The sequence below is a fragment of the Vombatus ursinus genome, unplaced genomic scaffold (genome assembly GCF_900497805.2).
Source record: "Vombatus ursinus unplaced genomic scaffold, bare-nosed wombat genome assembly UNPS02014784.1, whole genome shotgun sequence".
Taxonomy (NCBI): Eukaryota; Metazoa; Chordata; class Mammalia; order Diprotodontia; family Vombatidae; genus Vombatus; species Vombatus ursinus.
In genome coordinates, this window is record NW_020954562.1 from 8,186,992 (window position 1) to 8,212,405 (window position 25,414).

General features: G+C 35.6%; 1 protein-coding gene across 2 annotated transcripts in view; it reads right to left on the reverse strand.

Annotated features, from left to right (window-relative positions):
* PRMT9 (protein arginine methyltransferase 9) overlaps positions 1 to 25,414 on the reverse strand; it is a 46,422-nt gene that overhangs the window by 16,575 nt on the left and 4,433 nt on the right. Inside the window, exons 3-9 of one of the 2 annotated variants that reach the window (XM_027866999.1) lie at positions 22,171 to 22,407; positions 21,588 to 21,755; positions 18,436 to 18,538; positions 13,340 to 13,446; positions 8,541 to 8,733; positions 7,430 to 7,613; positions 244 to 958 (exon numbers count right to left, since the gene is read on the reverse strand). In XM_027866999.1, the coding sequence (XP_027722800.1) occupies positions 244 to 958; positions 7,430 to 7,613; positions 8,541 to 8,733; positions 13,340 to 13,446; positions 18,436 to 18,538; positions 21,588 to 21,755; positions 22,171 to 22,406 (1,706 nt within the window). In that variant the 5' untranslated portion in view covers position 22,407. Of the gene's footprint in view, positions 1 to 243; positions 959 to 7,429; positions 7,614 to 8,540; positions 8,734 to 13,339; positions 13,447 to 18,435; positions 18,539 to 21,587; positions 21,756 to 22,170; positions 22,408 to 25,414 lie in introns of those variants that run through there. The other variant, XM_027867000.1, reaches the window with a different exon arrangement.

Here is a 25,414-nt window from a genome sequence, read left to right on the forward strand (position 1 = left end):
TCTATGGACTGCCCCATCTACCAGTAAGAAGTTTCCTTCAAAACAGCATTCCTGCTTAATAAAAAACATTACAAAAGATAAGAACCCTATTAAGGAGAATAACATGAATAAGAGTTTGTGATTTTCCATGCACACAAAACATTAAGTGTCATTTTCATAGTTGACAAAAGTGCTCTGTTAGTTGTTAAGCATCACGGGTGCAGACAAACATTTTCTCAGGAAAACTTTCATATTGTACTCTACCTGGATATTGCTGCCTTTTCCATCATCTCTTGTTGAATAAGGCCAGACGTCTCAATGACATCCAAGATGATAATACTCCAGAGTTTGTCTGATTTTGGTCTCTGCAGAACTGCACAGTCATCTTCCACACATCTCAACCAAAATTCGAGTGTGTCTCTAGGAAAGTGGTTGGCTTCAGAAATGAGATCAAGAGTGAGACGGTGCTGTTCTTTTTCCACAGAACTGTATGGCTTTACTGGCCCCAGTGTCCCAGCAATTATGGGCAGAATGGAAAAGCCCTCAGACACATCTAACACATAGAAAGGGTCAGGGGCGATATGTAGGGAATTTCTATCTTGCGAATTTCCAGAGTTCATTTCACCACCAATACCTTCAACATCCATCTGTTTATTTGGGGTCAATGCTGTCAGCACTTTGCTCATGGCAGCTTTAAATCCTTCATGATAGGGAACATTGTTAAGCAAAGCTATTTCTGTGGATTCCAATGTGCATATCTGCCTGATTTCATCTGGTTTACTGGTTTGAAGGCTAGCCAGGGCACTACAGAGTTCGGCCTCACTGCGTAAAACAAGAGACTCTTCCTCATTTTTGTTGGAACCTCTCTCAACATCCGTTCCATGATCAGCATTTAAAATATGAATATTCTGGATTCTTAGGTAACAGTCCTGGCAGGAAACTTCCATCATCACATGGTCTCCAGGCTTCACAAAATAATCTTCAATAGGGTTGGGAGTTGGGGGGGGGAGGGTGGAGAGAGAGAGAAATACAATAATAATTAATTCAAATAAAAAAGTCTATGTGGGGTTGAGTGAATTTTGGAAATAAAATTAGAAGACATTAAGCATTGTTATATTACTTTAAAGAAGAATAAAACATACATCTACCTTCAAAGGGCTTATAATTTACCTGGGAAATGAGCTTTATAAACTGTAAAGTACTAAACATATGAGATTTTAATGATTAAACAGGAAGATATAGAAAAGTTAAATAATAAGAGTAGAAGAGATTAGGTGTCTGGAAGTTTCTTGGAACCTGCTCTGGACCTTCAATTCAACAAACATTAAGTATCTACTATATACAAGGCACTGTAGCAGGCACTAACAAAAGAAAAAAAAATAGCCTCTGACCTCAAAGAGTTTACATTCCACTGGAAGGGTACAACAGGTAGATGGATAAATAAATATTAAATATCTACAAAGCATATGAATATGTATACATACAAAGTAACTTCGAGAGGGAACAAAAAGTCTTCTGCAGGATGTGAAGCCTAAACTGTGCTCTGAGGGAAGCCAAGTCTTCGATGAAGCTGAGGGGAGGAGGTAGGGCTTCCTGGATGTGGGGAACTAATTGTAAAAGAGCAGAAGAAAGAGATGGAATGCCAGGAATGGAGAACTGCAAGCAAGATAATTTGACTAAGACAAAAAGCTTGTGACTTAGAACTGGAAAGGTGGGAGCTATACTGCACTACGGAGGGCTTAAAGCCAAGCTATCCAAGAGCCAACAGGCAGCCACTAAAGATTCTTTAGTAGAAGAAATGCAGAAATAGATGATTTCAGGGAGACATGAAAAAATTCTATGAACTAATGCAAAGTGAAGTGAATAGAAACAAAAAAACCAATTTATGTGATAACATCAATCTTATTAAAATGAACAACTGTGAGGATTTTTATAAACTAATGAAGAATGAAATAAGCAGAACCAGGAAAACATTTCATCTGACAATAATACTAAAAACAAACAACTATAAAAGCTGTAAGAACTATGATCGATACCATGATCATTCCTGATTCCAGCCTTTGGAGCAAGATGGAGAAGGAGAGGGGAACCAATGCCTGCCCCTTTAGTCACTAAACAGAGGCTTCTTTTTTTTTTATGAAATAGTTTTTATTTCAAAGTTTGTTCATACCAGAAGAACAAATATTCAAAATAAAGTTAATTTTTTCATTTGACATTTCAGTGAGCAAAAAGCTTGATTACAACCTATCTCAGTTATACCCCTAGTTACCTTGTGAATGATAACGGAGGTTTTATTACCCTTTAGACACACACATAGGACAGGCCTTTTCTGATTCAGTTTGGTCCTCACTTTTCATCTTAAAAGTAGACTAATAAATTTTATGCCGAGGAAATATCTGGCAACAGAGCAACATATTCCTATGTTAATTATTTTTAAAAATTGTTTGAGTGATCCTAATTAAGAATCAGGATGCTAATTGTCATTAATGAAATCAATGAACAACCATTAAGTGCCTACTATGTGCCAGGCAGCATATAATTTCTTTTTTCTTGAGATTAGTTTTTCCAGTTTACTTGCAGGGACATGTTTTTTGCTAGGTGGAATTACAGTAATTTTGATAAAAATTCTAGTCATTGTTTAAAGTCTTATGTACAAGTGGGGAAAAAAATCCCAAGAGATTTTTATTTAGAATATTCAGAAGAGCCTCTGCAAGTAATGAAAATTGTGTATCAGCAGTGATAATACATACTTTCTCTCACCTTTAAGGTTTAGACATTTAGCACTTAAGACAAATAATATTTCCTCATGGCTGAAGAAGAAAAGAGCACAAGACTTGGAATCAGAAGACCAACATTCAAATTTTTGGCAAACTACTTTGTTAGTCTGAGCCTCAGCTACCTCATCTAGAAAATATTAGTATCGCCATTTTCTAGATGGGGTAGCTGATAATATGCATAAAAAACATTGTCCATTAGCAAAGGTGATTACAGCACAGAGTTAATGAGTCACAACTCCAGTCAATGACACTTCTAATCCAAACCTCTTGAAAATCTGAGCCCTTGGTCATGAATTTGACCATGTGATGACTGTGCAGATGATTCCACTCAACCTATTAACATGTGGCTAGCAGCCATTGAATCAGTAGCATATTCATATATGAAAACAGCACTTACCTAAATGTGGTTCAGAATTTGCTATAAATCACTCAAAATTGTCCATCATTTACTATACTCACTCTGGAGAAGCAGGAAGACCTAATCACTTTCTGAGGAAATTTTCAGTCCCTAGAGTCTACCCTATTCTTTTCCCACTAAAAAGCTTGTTACTAGGTGACAAGGCAGATGACGCTCAGAGTCAGATTGTCTGGAAAGAATTCAGGAGGCAGAGGTTCTCCTAATCAAGAGGGCTTTATTGACACAAAAGCAGCAGGCTAGTCCCTAGGAGCACTAGGGACTTTTGAAAAAAGACATAGGCATGCTTTTATATCCAAGTTTTGGGCACTCAGCTAGGCTTAGGGGTATGCTCCTACTTGGGCAGTTAACCACAGAGAAGGATGTCAGGAAGGGGGAATCAGGTGTGTTGGGTATTTTACAAAACAGTTGAGAGATGTGGTCACATAACAGAGAACTTAACCTGCACCATTCAAGGATGTGGGCACAAAAATAGGAGTTAGTCATATACACAGAAAATAACAAGGTTTTCTTGTCAACAGAGAGAGCCCCCTGATACTGGACAGATTTAGATTTAGGCAAGGCTCTCATTATTGCTTGGCAGAAGTCAGCTTCCATCACTTGGTACTTGTTTTGAGAAATATTGAGACATATAATAAAAATGCCGATACTATCTAAATTAATTTGTAGACTAAACCAATCAAACTACCAAGACGACACTTCAGAGAGCTATAAAAGAAATAACAAATGATTCACTTGGAGGAATAAAAGGTCTAGCATCTTTAAATTAGAATGTAAGCTCCTGAGGGCAGGAACTTCTTACTTTTTTTGTTCCAAAATGCCTAGCATAATACTTGGCTCATGATAAAACCTATAAATACTTGCTTGTTGAGTAACCAGAATATCGGAGGAAAATAACAAAAAAGAATGACTTCAAATTATACTACAAAACAATAACCATCAAAACTATTTGGTACTGGTTAGAAAAGCAGATGAATAGAACAAACACCCTTCCCAAACCCTACAGAGCTGAATATGACAGGGAAATGAATAAGTTAATACATATAATATTCCATATCAAGGTTAAGGTACTGAACTTTGAAAGACAGGTATGTAACTGATGATATATATTTATGTAGAATCAAAATGAGAGAGCCAGAAGGGACTTCTTTTGAAATGATGGATGATTTGAGATGAAGGATAAGATTCTAGGAGACCACAGGTTGGAGGAGTGAGAGTCTCACTCAAACAAGAAGTCCCCTTCCTCAAATTAGAACCATGAACATGAACTAAATCATTGATACCTTTTTTCTCCACTCAGTTGTTTTGGGCCACAACTCCATTTATCTGACAAGTATTTATTAAGTATCTACTATATAGTTAGAAATGGGGCCACATGGGTGGACGGAGAGATAGAGATCCTTTCCTCAAAGAGCTTATATGGGAGGAGGAGGGGTGGAACTGCACCATTGGACAAGCCTGAAAGGTAGGTTGGAGCCAAGGATCTAAATGCCAAACAGAAAAGTTTATTTCTCCTCCTAGAGCATAGATTCTTAACCAGAGTCCACAGATACCCAAAAGGTCTGTGTATAGATTTCAGGATATCCTTCCAGAAAAAAAACAAAACAAACAAAACCTTTAACTGAGATTTACTAATTTCTTCAATTATAATTTTTAAAAAACAATAACAAATCATTATTCTATGGAGTCTATAGGTTTCAACAGACTGCCAAAGTGCTCCATAACACAAACAAAAGATTAAGAATCTTTGTCCTAGAGGAATGGTCCCTTAGCAGGGGGAAGGGTAAAGTGGATAGGGAAGAATAAACTAGAAAACCTAGGTGATGAAAAGAAAAAATATTAATAAAAAAAGTTTAAGTTTAAAAATTTAGGTAAAAAATATCAAAGTTCCATGCTGTTCATTATTTACTGAATTTATTATAACACTTTATTTATTAATAATTCTTCAGACAGCATATTAATTCAAGAAAGATTAATTTATTCTTAAATGTTTTACAGTAAAAATACTGGGAATGGACATTAGTCCAGAAGAATTTAATTTGTTCTTAAATATCTTTATTGTGTAAACAATAGGAAATATCAATTAACAATTTGTAAGAAGAAAAAGGATATTAGTAAAAATGAAATAAACTCATATAAAAACTGAATTTCCACAAATCTTTGCAGTTTTGTAGAATTATTATTGCCAAAACTTTAAGGGGATCATCTTTTCACTGGGGAAATTTCTAAGAAACAAGGCAAGAAGCAGTTAGATGGTGTAGTGGATATAGCACTGGCCCTGGGGTCTGGAGGACCTGAGTTCAAATCAGGCCTCAGATACTTACTAGCTGTGTGACCTTGGGCAAATCACTTACCCCAAAATGCCTCACAAAAAAAAAAAGAAGATTTCTGGTAAAGAAAATAAAAGCAACTTCTATAAAGAATTTTTACTCTGGCTCTTAAAGTGTCCTTTCCCTAAGACCGAAAAGATCAGGAAAATAAAAATAGAAAAAGGAGCCTATTTAATATAATTTATCAATTTATCCTTTACTAAGATCAAGGTCTTCAGCCGAATCCAATTTCCCTCTTTTGTCCTCCTCCAAACCTTAAAACTTCTCTATGTCTTTACCTATTACATTTTTTTTTACCTTTATCTTTATTTTTCTCCAGTGTCAAAATGTGTGTGTACGTGAGGGTGGGGTGGAGGAAATCTTCTTACCAAAGCCCTCTTGCACTTCTGTTCTTGATCATACCTCCTTCTCCTCTAGCATTCTCCCTCAATCATTCCCATCTCCAATCTCTAGTCTTATAATTATGTTCAGATCTCTCTTATTTTTCCCCAAAACCTTTCCTTAACTTGTCATAATTAAAAGGGGAAAAAAAAACTAGGGGAAAGGTAGGCAAACTGCAGAAGTGAAGAAAGAGAGGCTATGGGAAAAGAGTAGCATCAATGCAATTTATGCAATACTACCACCAAGGGCAAAGAACTGAATTAAAAGAAGAAAGTTAACAAAAGGATTTTTAAAGTAATATTAAAGAAACAAATGGAGGAAAATAAAAGTCTAAAACTCACAGATTTACATGTGAACAGACTAAACAATCCAAAAAAACAAAAGAGAAGGCAGAAGCTCACCATCAGTAGTAAACAAGAAGCACATCTAAAAAGCAAGACATAGATCTTCCTATCTTTGAGGATGACTCTATCTTCTAAGCTACATTCCCTCTCACCAAAGCACATGCGTTCCTTAATTTATGGATCTTAGTCCACTGAGTCAGAGCTTTTCAATTTCACTTTTAGAGTTAAGCTCTCAATTCGGGTGCGTCAACAATCAGTTAATTATTTATTACACCAAGAGTCCTACGAGGTAAAATATTTCATAGACACCAAAGGGTGTAAACTAAACTGATAAGAGGAGGCAGCTAGAGACTCAGTGTATGTGTCCTTGATTTCCATTCAGTTTCTAACAGTCAACTAGATCAGTGAATTCTCCCCCACAAATGATAATGGAAATGGAAACTACGATTTTCCAATCCCACTAAACTAAAGTTCAAGTGACTCAGCAAGATGGCAAAGAAAAAGCACCAGTGTAATGAAATGTACTAACACAGAGCATGTTGGGATCCTAGGATCATGATCACAGGAACAATAATTTGGACTGAAAAGGAGCTCAGAGTTCAGACTGTCCAACTCCTTCTTTGTCTCACAGGTGAAGACACCCAGGCCAAGAGAAGGGGAAGTGACATGCCTAAGGTCACATTAAGTGACAGAAGTAGGATCTGAACCCAGATCTTCTTACTCTAAACTGAGTGCACAACACTGTTTCTCAAAATCTTCCATTTGATTACAGTCCTTTAAACAAGTTCCATCAATACCAAAGTATAAGTAAGTATATGCCCACTGTGTGTGGGGGGCGGGGCGCGGAGTGGGGGGAGGACCACGCAGCCGAGGGGGGTCACAGAGCCAGCAGGTTTCAGACAGGACTTAAACCCAGATCTTCCTATCTTTGCAGCTAATTCCTTATCTCCTAGTTGGCCCTCGCCCAAATTTATGCTGTCCCTAAAATGAAAACTTGTTGAAAGCCACAGTGTTTAAACTTTACTTTTAGAGTACGTGTGAAAATAAAATTATATAAACTCCTGAAAGGTAAAATAAAATTCCCTCTCCTGAGTGAGGTTACATTAAACTATAACTTCCTCTTCCCACCCCTCCCTTCCCCTCCACCATCACCAAAGGAGCAGGACTAAAGCAAACCCATCATAAAGCAAACTAAACACACACCTGGGAGGTTCTGCACAGGGTAGACAGCTTGTTCCCAACATGTCTCTTCATGAGGACTTGTTGATAAACTGTGTTCATCATCAAGCTGAAGCACAAACCAAACTATGATGGCATCTAGCACTCCTTCCTGTATGACAGGAACACTTATCTGATGAGGCTTTTTGGTTGCAAGGCTTTTTAGTTCCTAATCAAGAAAAGGAATAAAGAAGCTATGAGTTTTAATAGTACATAAATACACAGAAGTTTACATATATACATACAGTATATAACTAAGTCCACTCAAGTATGATTTGAATATTTCACTATCTTCACAATCAATTTCTCAGCATGTCTTGATGAAGCATTAAATTCTCCAAATTAAAAGGTGCTTTAATTCAGTATATGCAAACACAAACAGGATCAAGGATTCTGCCGACATGGAGAACTCCCAGTGCTGGAACATTTCCCCCCAACATCCATCACAACCCATTCATACATAGAGTTTAAGACTTGCCCACCATCATATAGCTACTAATGTCTCAGAATCTGAAAGCAAAGCTCCCTAATTAAGGTCAGCACTCTCATCTACTACATTATGATGCCTCACCAAAACACAACATAATGCAAAAGAAAGAACACTAGATTAGGAATCAAGAGACCTGGGTTCTCAGTCTTAGGTTTCCATTGTTCTATACACTATTTTTAGCCTACAGTGAGGTAACATCAGAAGAAATCACTAAAATAATGGCCATGATTTATGTGCAGAATATAAATCAATGAGTAAATAAACAGAAAAAAACATATATATAAATATGTAGAGAGAGGCTTATCCTTAGTTATGGAACTCAGAATATACATGTTTTCTAGAGTAAGAGGAAATAGGAAATGAGAAAAATTGATATAATAATCAGAACATATCTTTCTCATCTCTACCCTTAAACCACGATCAAATATGCATCAAATGTGGTGATGTTTAATCACAAAATTATTTAAATGGATCAAATTTTAAAAGACCACACTATATATTTATTATGTGATAGTCTCTAGAACTTTAGATAACATAAAATTTTAGTGACTATATAGTAAATTTTTAAATAGCAATAATAATCTAATAACCCAAAGAGCTGTTTACCTGAAGATTATTGAAATCTACTCTCATAGTTTCAAAGGACTCTGTAAGAGGTAAATAGCCCCCAGGAACTCGACTTATTTTTTCAGTTGTATAAGGTTCAGCTGTTTCTTCAGAATCTACAGAAGAATATGCGAGACTCTGAAATTTCACAGATGCTGGTAAATGAACACCAGCAACATCCTGAACACCCAGCCTGGTGAGGAGGGGAAAAAAAAAGGCAAGACTTATATTATTGTAAACCACTAGGCAAATCTAGAACTAAGTCTTAAACAACAATAACAACTGTTGAACACCATTTCCAGTGTTCCTTGGCAACACCGTAGTCATCTGATATACAGACAATGAGTTACAGAAATCTATCTTGCCCTACAGAAAAATAGAAGGGAAAGGGGATAAGAGAAGGGGGGCGGGGGTGATAGAAGGGAGGGCAGATTAGGGGAAGGAGTACTCAGAATGCATGCCGTCTTGGGGTGGGGGGAGGGGTGAGATGGGGAGAAAATTTGGAATTCAAAATCTTGTGGAAATAAAGGTTGAAAACTAAAAATAAATAAATTAATAAATGTTTAATATAAAAAAAATAGACATCTTATATCAGACCTTAAATTATATTGGAAGGTGAGTGCATTGTTGAAGTGTAAAAAGGATAACATGGATTATTTTAAATTAAAAATTTCTTGTTTAAATAAAACCTATGTAACCAAGAACAGAAGGAATGCAGAAAATTGGGCTTTATTAACAAGGCAAAATTAAGCTTATATAAAACTACCATAGGCAAATCCTACCTAACATCATTAGTTGGTGCCACGAAAACCCAATGTTAGGCAAAATGACTTTATCAGAGGCAGTTTGTACCAAGGGTAAATGTTATAAACATGCCATTGGTCAAATGATCTTATAATACTTCACAATGGAATTTGACTGTAATGTACCATATGGATCCCCATATAGAACATACATTTTCCCACCGCACTCATGTAGTTTGCCCTTTCTCATCCCTAGTACAAGACTAGCCTAATTCCTTTTCTGGTCACACACGTCCTTAATGATTTATTTTATGCAATCTCCTGATGCCTGGTCACTGGTGGCAACATGCTTGAGTCTTTTCATTGCCCTTCAGGTTAGCTTTGATTCTGCTGCTTCCAAAATAAGGATGGTCCATATGCTGTAGCATAAAGCATCAATAAGGGAATACTGGTTTTTAAAAATGGGATTTCACGGCAACATATAATCTGGGATCACTGAAAAGCACTGTCAAATTTCCTTAATGCAATGCAGCTTGATTTCTTTCTCTTATTTAATTTTGTCTCATACACATATACTTTGGTTATAAATGACAGATTAACAGTAACTCAATAGGTTTCTCATACAGCTAAAGTTCCTAGATTTAAAAGTGGAAGGACTTTAGAGGTCCTTTAGTCCACATCCCCTCCCATTTACAGATGAAAAAATTGAGGCTAGAGAGGCTAAATGACCTGACCAACGTAACACAGGTAGTAAGCAGAAAGATGAGATGTGAACAGCTTCAATTCCTCTAATGTCCAATCCGGCACTTCTGGGGAAAAGTTTTTTTCATTTACTTTTTTTTTTCCAGAGTGGATGGTTAAGCCATTTCTATTATATTACCATGGAAACCTGATATGGAAATCCCAGGACTTAATGTATATAATACAATGAACGAGTATTTAGAGAACCTCACTCTTGATAGGAAATCATTCTTTTATTTGAACTATGAACAGGGAATTTTCCACATTGCTAAATGTGTATGCATGTACATGCGCATGTATGTACGCGTGTATGTGTGCATGCTGGATGTCGTGTTATGTATGTAGTTGCAACTGTCCCAGTCTTGCATGATTTTAATGTCTGTGTGAGATAAATATTCTTGAGGAGAGATTTTGTCTTAATTTTATTAAGTCAAAATCTTATGAAACAGAGTAATAAACATAAAAAGTAAGACTTATTTTCCCTACATGATTCAATTTTGTGACTATAAAAAGGTATCATTTGTGAAAGCATTTGTAAAAACCTTCTTCCTTTACATGTGTTCATTAAGGATACTCTGGATGTATGCACAGCCCATTCTCATAAAACACTGAGAGAAATGAGAAAGCAGGAATACAGACCAATCATTTTTGATGCCTCCCTAATCATAGCATTGGATCTGGAGTTAGAAGATCAAATCCTGTTCTGACATTTACCATGTGTGTGGCCTTGGGTAAGTCACTTCCCCTCAGAGCCTGAGCATCTATACAAAGAGGGAGCTGTGCCAGATGATCTGTAAGGGCCATCCCGGCTACTTCTTCCCTTTTTAAGGTACCTTGAAAATCTATCCCGAGTGGCTATAAAAACTGTGGTGTTTTCAGCAGACTTTTTCCTTATGTCAGATCCAGATCCTCTTCTATACTTCTTTTTTTGTTTTGTTTTTTTGCTAGGCAATGGAGTTAAGTGACTTGCCTAGGGTCACACAGCTAGTTAAGTTTCAAGTGTCTGAGGCCACATTTGAACTCAGGTCCTCCTGACTCCAGGGCTAGTGCTCTATCCACTGAGCCACCTAGCTGCCTCTCTCTTCCACACTTCTCAAGAACCACTGTTACTTCCTCAGACTAGGTAACTGAGGTACTAATTCTAAAAATGTGGGGTGCTCCACTACTGTTTATGATTAAAATATATCAATAAAGAAACGCTGGCAGATGTGTTGTGTTTGGCATGCTAGGAATACATTTCACTTTTATCCCCTCCTAGCTTCTTTCAAGAATCAGCTCCAATGTCACCTCCTAGATCAGACCAATCTAGATCCAGCCAGGTGCTAGCCCCATTCTGAAAATTACTCTGTATTTACTTTGTGTATATCTATCTTGTATTTACTTGTGTACAAGTTGTTTTCCCCAACAGAACATAAGCTTTTTGAGGTCAGGGTCTATTTTTCTTTGGTATTAGTATCCCCAGCAGCTGGAATGCAGTTGGCATTTAATAAAGGCTTGTTGAATGAACAAATCTACAATGCCCTCAAGCTGATCTGTCTCAGCTAAACTTTACATGAAGCTCTCCGCAGGATCATTTTCTCAACTACTTTTCAAAGTGCTGTGATGTGACACTGCCTAGTCTTTCATTCCCACCCTCCACCCCCATAACATTTTGCAAAAGTTTGTTCTCTAAATTGAAATTGCCTTGGTTTCCCACTTTTCTCCATTTGACAGAAAGATTCAACATTTGTCGCTAAGGCAGCTGTGGACTCTTTCAGCTTTTTCATGTTTGACACTGGTTAAACTTCTCTAAGAAATAGCGTCTTCACTTTTATCCATTTTCCACTTTTTTTTCCAGAGGTGACAGCTTGTTTCAGTACAATGTCCTTTCACACCTCCTGTTTTGGTTTTTTTTTTTCTATTTTGACAACCTTTGCTCTTTGCCAGACAGTCAAATCTGAAATAACTATTGAATTATTAACCAACTATATGCTACATATTGGAAGAAAAATGCAATTTGTGTGTTGCTTTTTGGTGCTTACTACATCCAGCATCTTCAGATTCTAATCTTGAAAAGGAAGTATTCATATTATGCAAGCATAACTCTTCAAAGTAGTATATAAGCCTTTGGTTTCTTCCATTTCTTAGTCTAGAACCACACATATCATATTAACAAAACTACCATGAAAAGACCATATACCAAACACACACAAAATTAACACAAAGGGATTGAGTTGTGTTCATTTTTTTAAAAATTTTGACTTTTACAGTGAAAATCTGCTAAGAGGCTAACTAAGACAGCTGAGGCAACCTGCACAATGTTACACAAGCAGCAAGTGACTGAAGGAGTAAAATGAATGTAGAATGTAAAATGAAAATGTAGAATGAAGGAGTAAAACCAGGGTTTACTGATTCCCAAGACTGTAGATACACTAACTACTACAGCTTCATCTATGAAAAGAAAGAAAACAAAGCCAAAACTCACACGAGAACTTCACCCAGTGTAGGGGGCCTTCTTGCCCTACAACATCCCTCCAGCCCCTTTCTCCTATGGGTAAGTTTCTTTTGGGTTCTCCATTTTAGGGAAGGACCTAAGCTGGCCATCCTTCATTCCTCTCTAGGCTCTGCTTCCAATTCTCCAGACTTTGCCTTCGTTAACGCCTTCCTCTCTCCTATCCCACCCTCCCCTTTTTCAGCTCCCAAGTGTGTTGTCTTCCTGAGCTAGAATGTAAGCTCCTTGAAGGCAGAGAATGGCTTCCTTTTTGCTTGTATTTGCATCCTTTATCCCTTAGCACAGTGCTTAGCACATAATAATAAATGCTTATTGCCTGCCTGCCAAACACAGTAGAACTTCAGACAACGTTGGAACAAAACACGGAGAAAATCCATGTCTTCAAAAGTCTTAATTTTGCTCTATCCTGATAAATGATAAGGATTTTATCTAAGATACTAGTCTTCATTTTAGATGCTTAGTTGACTATTTATCTTTGTTGAAGTTACTTATCATAATTTTATTTTATTTATTTTTTTTTTTAGTGAGGCAATCGGGGTTACGTGACTTGCCCAAGGTCACACAGCTAGTATGTGTCAAGCGTTTGGTCTAAGGCCGGATTTGAACTCAGGTCCTCCTGACTTCAGGGCCGATGCTCTATCCACTGAGCCACCTAGCTGCCCCCTATTTATCATAATTTAAAAAAAAAATCTTGGGTAAAGCAAACATGGAAACTAGAAGTTCACATAACAATCATATTCATTGGCACAGGGAATTATCAATATTTAAAGTATATTTTTACATGACTCATTTTTTTTCCTCTATCAACTCAAAAAAGCATTCACCTGTGATGTCTTCGTATCTCTGTACACTGTACTGCCATCCCAAATACAATTGCACCTGCAGGTATGACTTGTCCATATTCTTCACAATTACCATCTTTACCTTTAGGCTGAGAATGTAAATAAAAATTTTAGTCTATGAATACATACTAGAACAAAATATCATTAGTTTATCTTCAATTGTGAATACGTAATTTTATTACTCAAGATGAATATTGCAATGAATTCTCAATCTTTCATTAAACATTTTCAATCCAAATTATACCAGTCTATCAATAAAACTTGGTCAAATTTTTTATAGAATGTACAATTTTGGGTTCATACTATTCTATTCATAACCTCTAGGACCTAGACTCTAGGTAATCATCATTTAAACTACACTCTCCATCTACAGCTCTGGTTGGGAACATGATACCCCTCCCAGCAAAAGCTGATCATATCTAATCTCATCACCACACTGCTAACTCCAACCTTGGCTACCATCTTCCTCAACCTCTTCTCCCCTCAGATTGGAGAGTTGAAGAGTGGAATCCTAAATTCTGCTCAAAGCTGACCTTCATAATGGGCAGAAACTGGACTACCAGATCATTCCACTTTGCATCTGCCTCCCTGTCCGAAACAAAATGCCCCCTGCCCCATGCCGGGTACCCTTTGATGTTCCCCATTACCTCCTTTACCACTTTCCAGCTTCCTTTTGTATGCTGTCTTCTCCCATTAGATTGTAAGCTCCTAGAGACTGTCTTTCTTTTTCTTATTTGTATTCCCAGCACTCAGTACAGTGCCTGTCACTTAATAAAGGTTTATTGAATTGAACTGAATTGAAACCACATCCAAAGCTGAGAGGGTAGAAGACCTCTGAAAGATGAATACAATTCTGGCAATTGCAACAGATGTTACCAGGACAAGGGTGTCTAAACAGTATACTGGGATCTGAAGTCTTCCTTGATCAATCTCAAAGTGATACCAAGCATGCCTTCCTCTCCAGTATGCTGAGATTCTCAGTAGGGAAGGGAGTTAAGTTCTGAAGTCCCCACATTTCTTGCCTTTATCCCCCTCTTCTTACTACTCCATGGCCTGGCGTGATCCCAAGACTTTAGGAAAATAAACAACTATTTCTCTTCATAATAAAGTTAGATATCTTTGGTTTAGGATCACTGACTATGATCCTAACTCTCAAGACTATCACATGACTGTCACACCACATAAAAGACAGTGAAGTATCGTCTTTCCGAATTAGGAGCCAAAAAGCCCAAACCATTTCAGTCCTGGATCATCCATTCAATAGCTTTGTGACCTTTGGTATGTCACAACCTTTCTGGAGGACATCTGTTTCCTTATCAAACAGGGATGACATCATTCTCATTGCCTAATTTACAGAATTATTAGAAAGAACAAATGAGTTAATCCCCATGTGAACATATTGTAACTAAAAAGAACTATAAGTTTAAGCTATTGTTATTTTTATTCATAAACTAAAAATCCACATACCTCATGGAACAAAGGGTCTCTGAACAAGGGTTCACTGAGGTTAAAGCACATACAAACATACAAGTACTGGGTTTGGATTTGTAAGGACTTTTTCAGACTTATTTTTTCTTAATTTTAAAACCATATTGAATTATATGATGTACATGTATACACACACAGATAAAATGTTAGTTTATGCTTTGTAATTAATAAAACTATTAACAGGCAACCAAGTCATTCTAGTTTGTAATAACAAAGTCTTGGTCTTAGATAGAAAATAAAATTAAGCATATGAAGTAAATACTCATGCTTAGCAAAGTAAATGCTAATACTTAAAAGAGCACAGCACAAGGGTATAAGATTATCTTAACAACTAGATTTACTGAAAATCTGAATATATATCTAATAACCTTCAAGAATATGAGCTATTAGGACCATAAATACTTTAATAAAACAGGGAAAAACTAGATCAAAATGGTTAAAACGTCAGAATGAAACAGAAATAACCTCTCCCTCTAGTTGATAATTTCACTTTTTTTTTTAATTATAAAGAATTTACCAGAGGCAGAAAGGATAGGACACTGTTATATCAGATATATCTGAAACAATCAGTTGTCCTTTAAGGTGAAAGTAGGGAACTCATAGACCCAAAACATTTTAGAACCTTAGTTTAATTTAATTTAATTTTGCTCTGGCCCAGAAAATCAATTTCTTTGAAGGCAATTTATTTTAGTTATCTCAGTCAAGCCAAATCTCGAAAGGTCTAAGAACAAAGAATAGTTGAATTAAATAGTGGTTAACCAACTAATTATACTTTCATAGGATGGCGACCACACTCTGAAGACTGTTGCTCATGTGACAAGAATAGTTTTCTAGCAATTTAACATCCATTACAATATTCTTTGACTCTCCCTTGTCTCTCTTAAGAGCTACCTATATATGGTTTGCTTTCCCTCACTGTGGGTACAACGACTGTAGCATGTGGCTACAAAAACTCTTTATCCCCTTTCCTTTATCACTCTTTACATCCTTTCCTACTCCTTTAATTGGTATAAATATGGAATCAAAGCACGCTTTGTAATATTTACTTGTATTTGAAAATAATTTCATGTTCCTTGTTCATAATTTTAATATGAAGTTTGACTTTTTACATCTCTCTTCCCACTTCATCTTTCTGTCCAGCCCTACAAAAGAAAATTAGATATGCTGCTTTGCCTCTATGTGATCCTCATGGGAAGAAGGTTTCTCTCTATCTACATCTGAAGATCATAGTTTGAGACTACTGCTCATGTGATCAACATTCTTGATCACACTGCCAGTGACCAAACACCAAGTCTAAACACCCTTAGCTGATATATTCTAGAGGACATTATAATACTTTTTTTCTGTAATTTCAAAAGGGAAACAATATGGTTATTTCAACCAATGCATTTAAATAACTCCCTTCATGCATACAAATGGATCTGAACAAAATTTTCCACCCTAACATCCTTCATGGTAGAGAAATAACAATTGTGAACAACACAGATACACTCTTTCTCTTGTGCAGAAACCCATTATTCTTGCCAAGGCCCAAACCACATAAAAATGAAGTTAAATTCATTTAAACTAGCCTCAGTACTAGTAAATTGAGAAGATGCCCATCAACTGGGGAATGGCTGAACAAGTTGTGGTATATGAATGTAATGGAATACAACTGTGCTATTAGAAACAATGAGCAGGTTAACTTCAGAAAAACCTGGAAAGACTTGTATGGTCTGATGCTGAGTGAAGTGAGCAGAACCAGGAGAACATTGTACACAATAACAGCTACATTGTGCGATGACTACTATTGATAGACTTAACCCTTCTCAGCAACACAAGGATCTAAGACATCTCCAAAGGCCTCATGATAGAAAATGCTATCCACATCCAAAGAAAGAACTATGGAATTTGAATGCAGATCAAAGCACACTATTTGCTATTTTTTTCTTCTGTTGTATTTTGTTTCCTCTTTCTGGTGGTTCCTCCTATTAGTTCTAATTCTTACTTACAACATCACTAATGTGAAAATGTTTAATAGGAATGTATATGTACAGCCTATATCAAATTGTGCGCTGTCTTGGGGAGGGAAGTGGGGAGGAAAGAGGAGAAAAATTTTAAACTCAAAAGCTTATGGAAGTGATTGTTGATAAATCAAAATAAACTGATTTAAAAAAAAAAAAAACCTAGCCTCAAAACTTCTATACCTCTGAGATCTCACTGAGCACTTCTTCCAAAAGTATACCTCACAACCTATCCATTGACCTACAGTAGCAGCTCTCAAACCTCTGGGTCTCAGTACTCCTTTATACTTGTAAAAATTTTTGAGAACCCCCCCCCAAGAGCTCTTGTTTATGTAGATTATATCTATTGATATTTACTACATTTGAAATTAAAACATCTTAATGTTTTGTGAAAATAGTTTTCACCTTGTAGATGCCCTGAAAGGGTCTCAGAGACCCCTCCAGTTTCCCCAGACCACACTCTGGGAACCACTGATTCACAGCATTAAAACTAACACCAAAAAAGTACCCACAACTCTTTAAAAATTGATGCAGAATATACAACGTACTGAAGTATGGGAATATCTTGCATAATATTGCCCTGACTGATGCTGTTTCATATCATCAGCATCATTAACACATTATAATCAAACTCCATATTGTCACAACTTCACTTAGTCAGTCAACTAAGATGGCTATCAGATAGCTGTTCACTATCACTCCTATGTAAATTACCAAGTGATTGTGAATGATTAATGTTCCATATATGGCATTGTTCCTATGAGACTAACTTCTCCCTATTAATAGTTTTTTCCCTAATGTATTGCTCTTTTAGAACTACTTAAAGGTCAGGCAATGTATGCCTATAATGGATTTTAATAAGCAATGCTACCATAATTTAAATATTCCCTTTGTTTACATATGTGTATGTGTGTGTGTATATATACACATACATACATACATATACATACTACATATAAAATATATATATATAAAATGTATAAAACACATAACGGATCAAGGGTATAAGATGGCATTTTTCTAGCTATTCCAAAACACAATGAAAGATAATGGTGTCATTAATATAACTAAACATAAATTAATGATTATAAAAACATACTAACTGTTCAGTCAATCAACAAGCATTTTATTAACTGCCTACTATGTGCCAGGCACTGTGAGAGATTCTGGAGACTTTTATACAAAATGTTTTTAAATTATGGTGTTCCCTCATTCAAGTTTTTAGGATTAATTACTTACTCTTACACAAGCCTTTTTTAAAATGTGGAATCCCTACATTTATCTGTGTGCTTACATATGGATATATATGTAAAAAATATATACATACAAAGATACATACATATATACAAATAAACACTTAAAATAGTATTTTGAAGTACCTATCCACTTTAAGTTTTAACATAACAATGTGAACACAATAAGAAAATGATAATTTGAATTTTAAATTAAATTTTTAAATATTCTCACCATACGTTAGAAAAATCTAAACATGTCTACATACAAATACACATACATATATAAAATGTATATATATCTTTATGTAAGTAAATCATTTCTAACCTATTCAAGAATTTTCATGCTGCTTACCTTTGGTTGCAAAAGTAAATGTTCCCACGCATGAATCAAGCTCTCCACAATTCCTTCTCCAAACAAACCTGCATCGACAGTTTCTGTTACAACTAGGGAAACTCTATAGAATGATTTTTTAAAGATACATGTAAGTTTTTTAAATGATACATTTAAAAACATGTGTACTTATCTGTCTTAAATTAAGTACCATTACTGCTACAAATTAAGAATGAATTTTTGTTTAAAAATTGTGTAATTTTTTATAATTAAAGCACTCTAAAGTTCAGTTAAATCCTTTAAAATATGATTCCAAAATTGCATTAATGACAGAGAATGTATGCCCCATTCCCAAATAAGCATTTTCATGCTGATAGTACAACTAAGAAATCTATCACCACCCATTTTCCCATGTAATTATCCAATTTAGTACTATAACTTGAAAAAATCACATTGACATATTATTATTACTACACTGACCAGAATTTCTTAAATCCTTGAGAAATGTGATAAGTTGTATTCCTAGATAGACATTTTTCTGAAACTCAGAATAATTATGATAGCTATTTATAATAGCACTTTAAAATTCATAGAGCAACAAGGATCTTGTGAGGCAGGTAATGACATTTTTATTATTCCATTTTATAAATGAAACTGGCTCAAAGAGGGTGACAGTCATACAGTCAGTAATGGCCAGTGCTAAGATTCAAATAAGTATATTTATATTTACAGATGTACATGTTGTTTCTCCCAAGAGAATAAAAGTTCTTTCAGAGCCAGGGTCATTACATGTTTTATCGTCGTATCTCCAGTACCTGGGCACAGGGTCTGACACACAGAAGACACTTAATAAATGTATGTTGGTTGACTCAATGGTTTTATTGTACCTTTCCAATCTTACTTCACATTACTCTCGTTGGTACACACTAAAATATAGCCCCACTGGCCTTCTTTCTGTTCCTCATGCTAGGACCAGTAATCGTCACCCCTCCCTCTCAGAGGCCCCTTCAAGGCTTGGCTCCAGCACCACCTTCTACACAAATTTTTTCCTGATGACCCAGCAGCCTAGTGCATGATTTTAAAATCACCTTGCATCAATTGTGTAAATACTGATGTACATGTTATCTCATTTTTCTTTGTATTCCCAATGCCTAACACAGTGCCTGACAAATAGGTGGCATTTAATAAATGCCTGCGAACTGACTGATCACATGCCCCAAAGCAACAAGAATTAGCATTTCATAGGATATTGGGCAATTGAGTATTGAAGTGTTTATAACAAGTATTTACAAAAATGCTACTTGAAAATAGTTGCAGCTTATGTACCAATATCTGTTGCAGAGAATGAAGAGTTAGAAAAATCTATGAAGAAATTGCAAAGGCCTTCCAAATTAAATCAACATGTACTGTGACATTTAGTTACTTTACTGCAAAGGTAGGAATAGGTTAAAGATTATAAGAAAGATACTGGAAAACACAGGACAAGAATATGGGATGAAAGAGGGAACCATTCCACAATTGATAGTGGTCAAAGGACGTGACAGGAAGTTTTTTCAAAGAAACTGAAGCTATCATTAGCCATATGAATTTTCCCCCCAACTCACTAATAATTATAGAAATGCAAATCAAAGCAATTCCAAGGTTCCACCTCACATTCTCAGATTGGCAATGATGTCAAAATTGAAAAATTAAAAATGTTGGAGAAGCAGTGGGTAAACAAGCACATTAATGCACTTTTATACAGCCATTCAGGAAAGAAATCTGAAACGTCCCCAAATCACTAAACTATGCATACCCTTCAGCCTAGTGACACCACTACTAGGCCTATACTCCGAAGAGATGAAAGAGAAAAATGACACACATACAGACAGAAAGACACATATATACATACACACACACACACACACACACACAGAGCAGCTACTTTGCTAGTAAGAAAAAAATGAAATTAAGGAGATGCCCATCAATTAAGGAATAGTCCCACCCTGATCAACAAGTTGCTTATATATCTGTCACTTCAAGTGACCTGTAAGAACACAGGGCTAGAAGTGGAAAAGACCTTAGAGGGTATAGGATCCAACACCCTCATTTTATGGAAGAGGAAACTGAGGGTCAAAGCAGTTAAATGACTTGCCCAGTCACACAGCTAGTGACTAAAGTTAGATCTGAACTCAGGTCTCCCTGATTCCAGGCCCGGTGCCCTATCTACTACACCAGTGGTTTTCAAACTTTTTGGTTTCAGGACTTGTTCGAACTCTTAAAAATTACTGAAGACCCACCCCCACTCCCAAAGATCTTTTGCTTATATCCATTATAGCTATCGACATTTACCATATTGGAAACTACAATGTCTTTATATTGTTATGAAAACTGTTTTGACCTCAAAGACCCCTAAAAAGGGAATCCTGGAGCCTCAGGTGTCCCCAGGCCACTCTTTGAAAACTTCTGCACTGCACCATGTTACCTCTCACGTCTATAGACTTTTTTAAAAGAGCATTAAAAGAGAAAGACAGCTAGGCGGCACAGTGGATTGGAAGACTCATCTTCCTGAATTCAAAGCTGGTTTTGGACGTTAACTAGCTATGTGACCCTGGGCAAGTCACTCAACCCTGTTTGCCTTAGTTTCCACATCTGTAAAAGGAGTGGGGAAGAAAATGGCAAACCACTTTAGTACCTTTACCAAGAAACCCCCAAACTGGGTCACAAGGAGTTGGACACTACTGGACAACAACAACAAAAAGAGAAATAATATCCACACACACACAGAGGGAATGATTAAGGGTCTGAGAGGAAACATGATCTAGTGGAGATAGGGACTATCTTAAAGACCTGGGTTTAAGTCCTGCCTCTGACACATACAAGCTGAGTGACCACAGGTAAGTCATTTGAGTGTTCCACTATACTCTCTATGGCTGTAAGTTACAGATGAGTTGATCTGAATTATTGGTGGAGGCAATTTTCAAACTGGGAATTATCTCAACAGATATTTTGTACATGTTTTGCACAATAGAATTAAGCTTCTTGAAGGCAGGAGCTATTTCCTAATTGTTTTTGTCTCCCCAGCACCAAGTCCAGTTCCTGGCATGTACCAGACACTAAAACTATTTTCACAAGTTAACTTTTAAAAATCAGATAGTGACTTAAAAGGTGGTATAGAACACACATGACAATACCTTTCAGGAATGTGCTTAGGAACTTCTATATCCAGAGACTTCATATGTAATAGTTTGATCCCTGTTTCCATCTTGTTTGCTGCCACTATGTCACGAGAGATCTCATACATGGTCTTAGAGAGTTCACAGGCATAGACCCGGTGTGCACCAGCATTTTTAGCAAACATGCTGTAGGGGAAAAAAAATCCATCAGAAAAAAAAATCAAGCAACAAAAATTCCTGTTTACTTTTCAAAATAAGGGAGTTACACTATTTAAGAAGAGGACATGACTGCTTCTCCTTAAATTTAGGCTCACTTTATAAACTTGGCTTTATTTTGTATTTTTTAAATTAACATAATTAAAATCTCTGGCCATCAATGCTAATAATTAACCAGGTCAGTTTGAAACCACAAAAGTCAGGGCAACTATATATCAGAGATAATAACTAGGTAACACAAAAGAAATGTCCTTAAGATGGTAATTCCAAAATTTCAAAGCGGTTAACAGTATTTTTCTAAAGAAAAAATAGATCGCATTCTTGATGGAACATAAAGTTGAAAAGATAGTAAGAATCTACATGTATTATTGCAATGATGACAAACCTTAGTATTCCAGTTCCTGCTCCAATATCCAGAACAGTTTTGCATCCCAAGCGAACAACCTTCTGGATTGCTGAATGGTAAGTCATATTCCTCTTGATGTCATTAAGCATGATAAAGTGCCAGCGTTCCACCAGCCAGTTTGCAACACGATAAAAATTTTCCTTTGCATCACTGTAGTCAGGATTTAGCTTTACCGCTTTGTGGAAATAGCCAGCTGCTTCATCTCTAAAGCCCATTCTACCAATAAAAAAAAAGATGAACAGAAAGTATCTAGTTATCTGCTTTTAGCTCTACACCCACCTCCCTCTCTGTATCTGGAAATCCTCCTCCACTCCATTCTAAATCCTCCCGTTCAAGGCCTACCTCCTTCACAAAACTTTCCCTGGCTACTACAAGCCCTAGCAATCCATCCCTTTGCCAATTCTTCAAACTGTATTTAAACTTATACCAAATGATTTAAATTAAATTTTATACTGTTATTTATTGCTATTTCACATGTTAATCTTGTCTCCACAAGTAGTTAGTCATTAATATCAGGGGTGACATCATGGTCTCTCATGTTATCCTCAGTACCTAAGCACAATTCTAAGAAAACGGTATTGTACAAATGAGTAATCAATACTCACTGACTGACAAGGCAATCAACATGAATAACATCCCCAAACAGCCATGATTAGCCTGTTGAATTGGAAATGATCCCCTTCTCAATAATTTCACATGTCTCTGCTTCAGTTAACCTTACTGATAACTAAATCATCACTTAGTTTTCTGATGTAGCTGAAAAGTTAATTTGGGAAGAAATAAAAGGAACCTCAGAGCTGTAAAAACCAATGTTAAGTTTACGGTAAACTACAATAGTATAGCTTTTGGGGAAAAATAACTTGTTAAATTGTGCCACAGAATTATGGAACTTTTGACAAAACTAGGGGGATTCTTAACCTGCAGTTGATAAACTTGAAAAAAAAATTTTATAACTATTTCAATATAGTTGGTTTTTGTTTTAATACTATGAATTTCATTTTATGCATTTAAAAACACTGTTCTGAGGAATCATTCACCAGACTGCCAAAAAGAGTCCATGCCACACAAAAAAGGTCAAGAAAGCCTAATGTACTCCAATGTACAGAATTTTTTACAGAAAAAGACACTGACATTCAAAAAGTCACACTGATTTACTCATGTAGTACAATAGTGTCTTAAATCCAGGTTTTCTGCCTCCAAGTACAGGAGAATGCCACAGACACTTCTTTTTAAATTAAATCCACCCAAACTCTGCTTGACAACTAGAGACTTCCTTTAAATAATACTACTTGCATGTGAGTAAACGAAATATTTCTAAACTGCCTTAAAATGCATTTCCCTTCATACCTTCTTTGCACTATTAACTTCCTGGCTTAATAAATCCTTTTCTCCTGGAAAGAAGGTAAAGCAAACTTCAGCCAAGATCATCATCAATTACTATAAATTCTAAATTAGTGAAGCATAAATGGATTTTTTTAAAAAACAAAACAAAACAACAATAACAAAAAAGAGCCACGATAAAATTCTTAAAACCACTTCAATTTTTATGGTGTCTGTGCCAGTTCACACTAACAAAAACTGACCTACTGGGAGTCTGTGCTTCTAGTTTTCAAAGATTAATTAATCTTGGAATTTAATAGTCAGAATCATGAGATTATACCACCATTACATGTTTACAATCTAGAATATGTTTAAAATAAACTTTAAATAAAGTCAGAAAGGCACAAATATAATTTTAAATGAATTTAAAATGAATCCAATTTGTTTAAATTATATCTATTTAAATTTTAAATAATTCAATCTCATTTAAATGGAAAACTATTCCAACTGCTATAGGGGAAGACATTGTTTATTGGTGCATATATTATTTACTCAGTTGCTTATTTCTGCCAACAATTTACATTTTTACTTAATGGTTTGTTCCTAATAACAGATCTTACTAACCCTTTGTACTCTCCTCTCAATCTTTGTGTTATCAGCTAGCTCTCTACACTAAGAAGGAAGTACTCTTTAACAATCTCTCTCCCACCCTACTCCCAAAATAACCAAACATCAACATGTTTTGCCATATCTGTCCATTTTAAGAGTACCTTAAACTGAACCTCAACAGTTGTATATGTAGTTCAACAGGAAGAACACTGGCCTAGGAATCCAAAGCAAGCTATGTGACTTCACTAAACAATTCAACTACCTAAACCTAAATAGTTTTTTCAGCTGTTAACATGAGGGTCTTCATTTAAAGGATTATTACTAAGGTCCCTTCTAGGTCTAAGAGTCTATGATTTTAACATTCACTTAAAAAAAAGGTTTCCTACAAATGTTAAATATACAGAAAAGAAGTCCAGAAAGGATCACAGAAAAAAAGGAAATTTTGCCACTATCCTATTAAAGTCAATATATGCATCCTTCAGGGTTTCAATCAGTCAATTAATCAGTATTTATAAAGCATCTACTTTGAGCCAGGAACTGTGCTAAGCCCTGGCAGTACACAAAGAGATTTGTTTTAATAACTGGTTAATAGAAATTTAGTTACATGTAATAATTACTAACAATTTTTTTCCTATTTGTTTTAATTCTTATTTACTTTTGCTTGGTTCCTGTTTATATATTTGAATGCTTAAACCTGGCAATGGAAGTTAAAATAACTCATTCTTAATATAAAAAGATTTCTTCTCATACCTTAATATATCTGACTAAATAATATAGATTCTACTTTTTGAAGCTATAATTTTAAAGTCAGTAATTGTTTTATATATATTTTAGTAGTTACACCCAAAAACAGTAATAGATTTTATGTTATCTACAAATATCTGCAAATTACAATACAAAATAACAATATCATTATTAGTCAAATGACTCATAACAGTGGGTAAAAGTATTCTTAATACTATGGGCAATGTGATAGAATGGGGAATTAGCTTTCTTTTCTAGATCAGGAATTATATTGACAGTCATTAAAGAAGGATGACTTCATTTCATTAATTTTGGCTGCATTTACTAGAATAGCAATAGAAAGTACATATGACTTTAAAAATTAAAGATAAAATTTTAATTTGTTTTTTTCTAAGCTAGTAGTTATTTTAAGAGAAAATAGGTATAGGAAATATAGATAATTATAGGACAAAAATATATCATAAAAAATAAGGAAGCACTTTTATTTTGAAAAATATTTTTATAATAAAGATTATTTTGTATAATATGAGAATTTCTATTTAAAATCTTT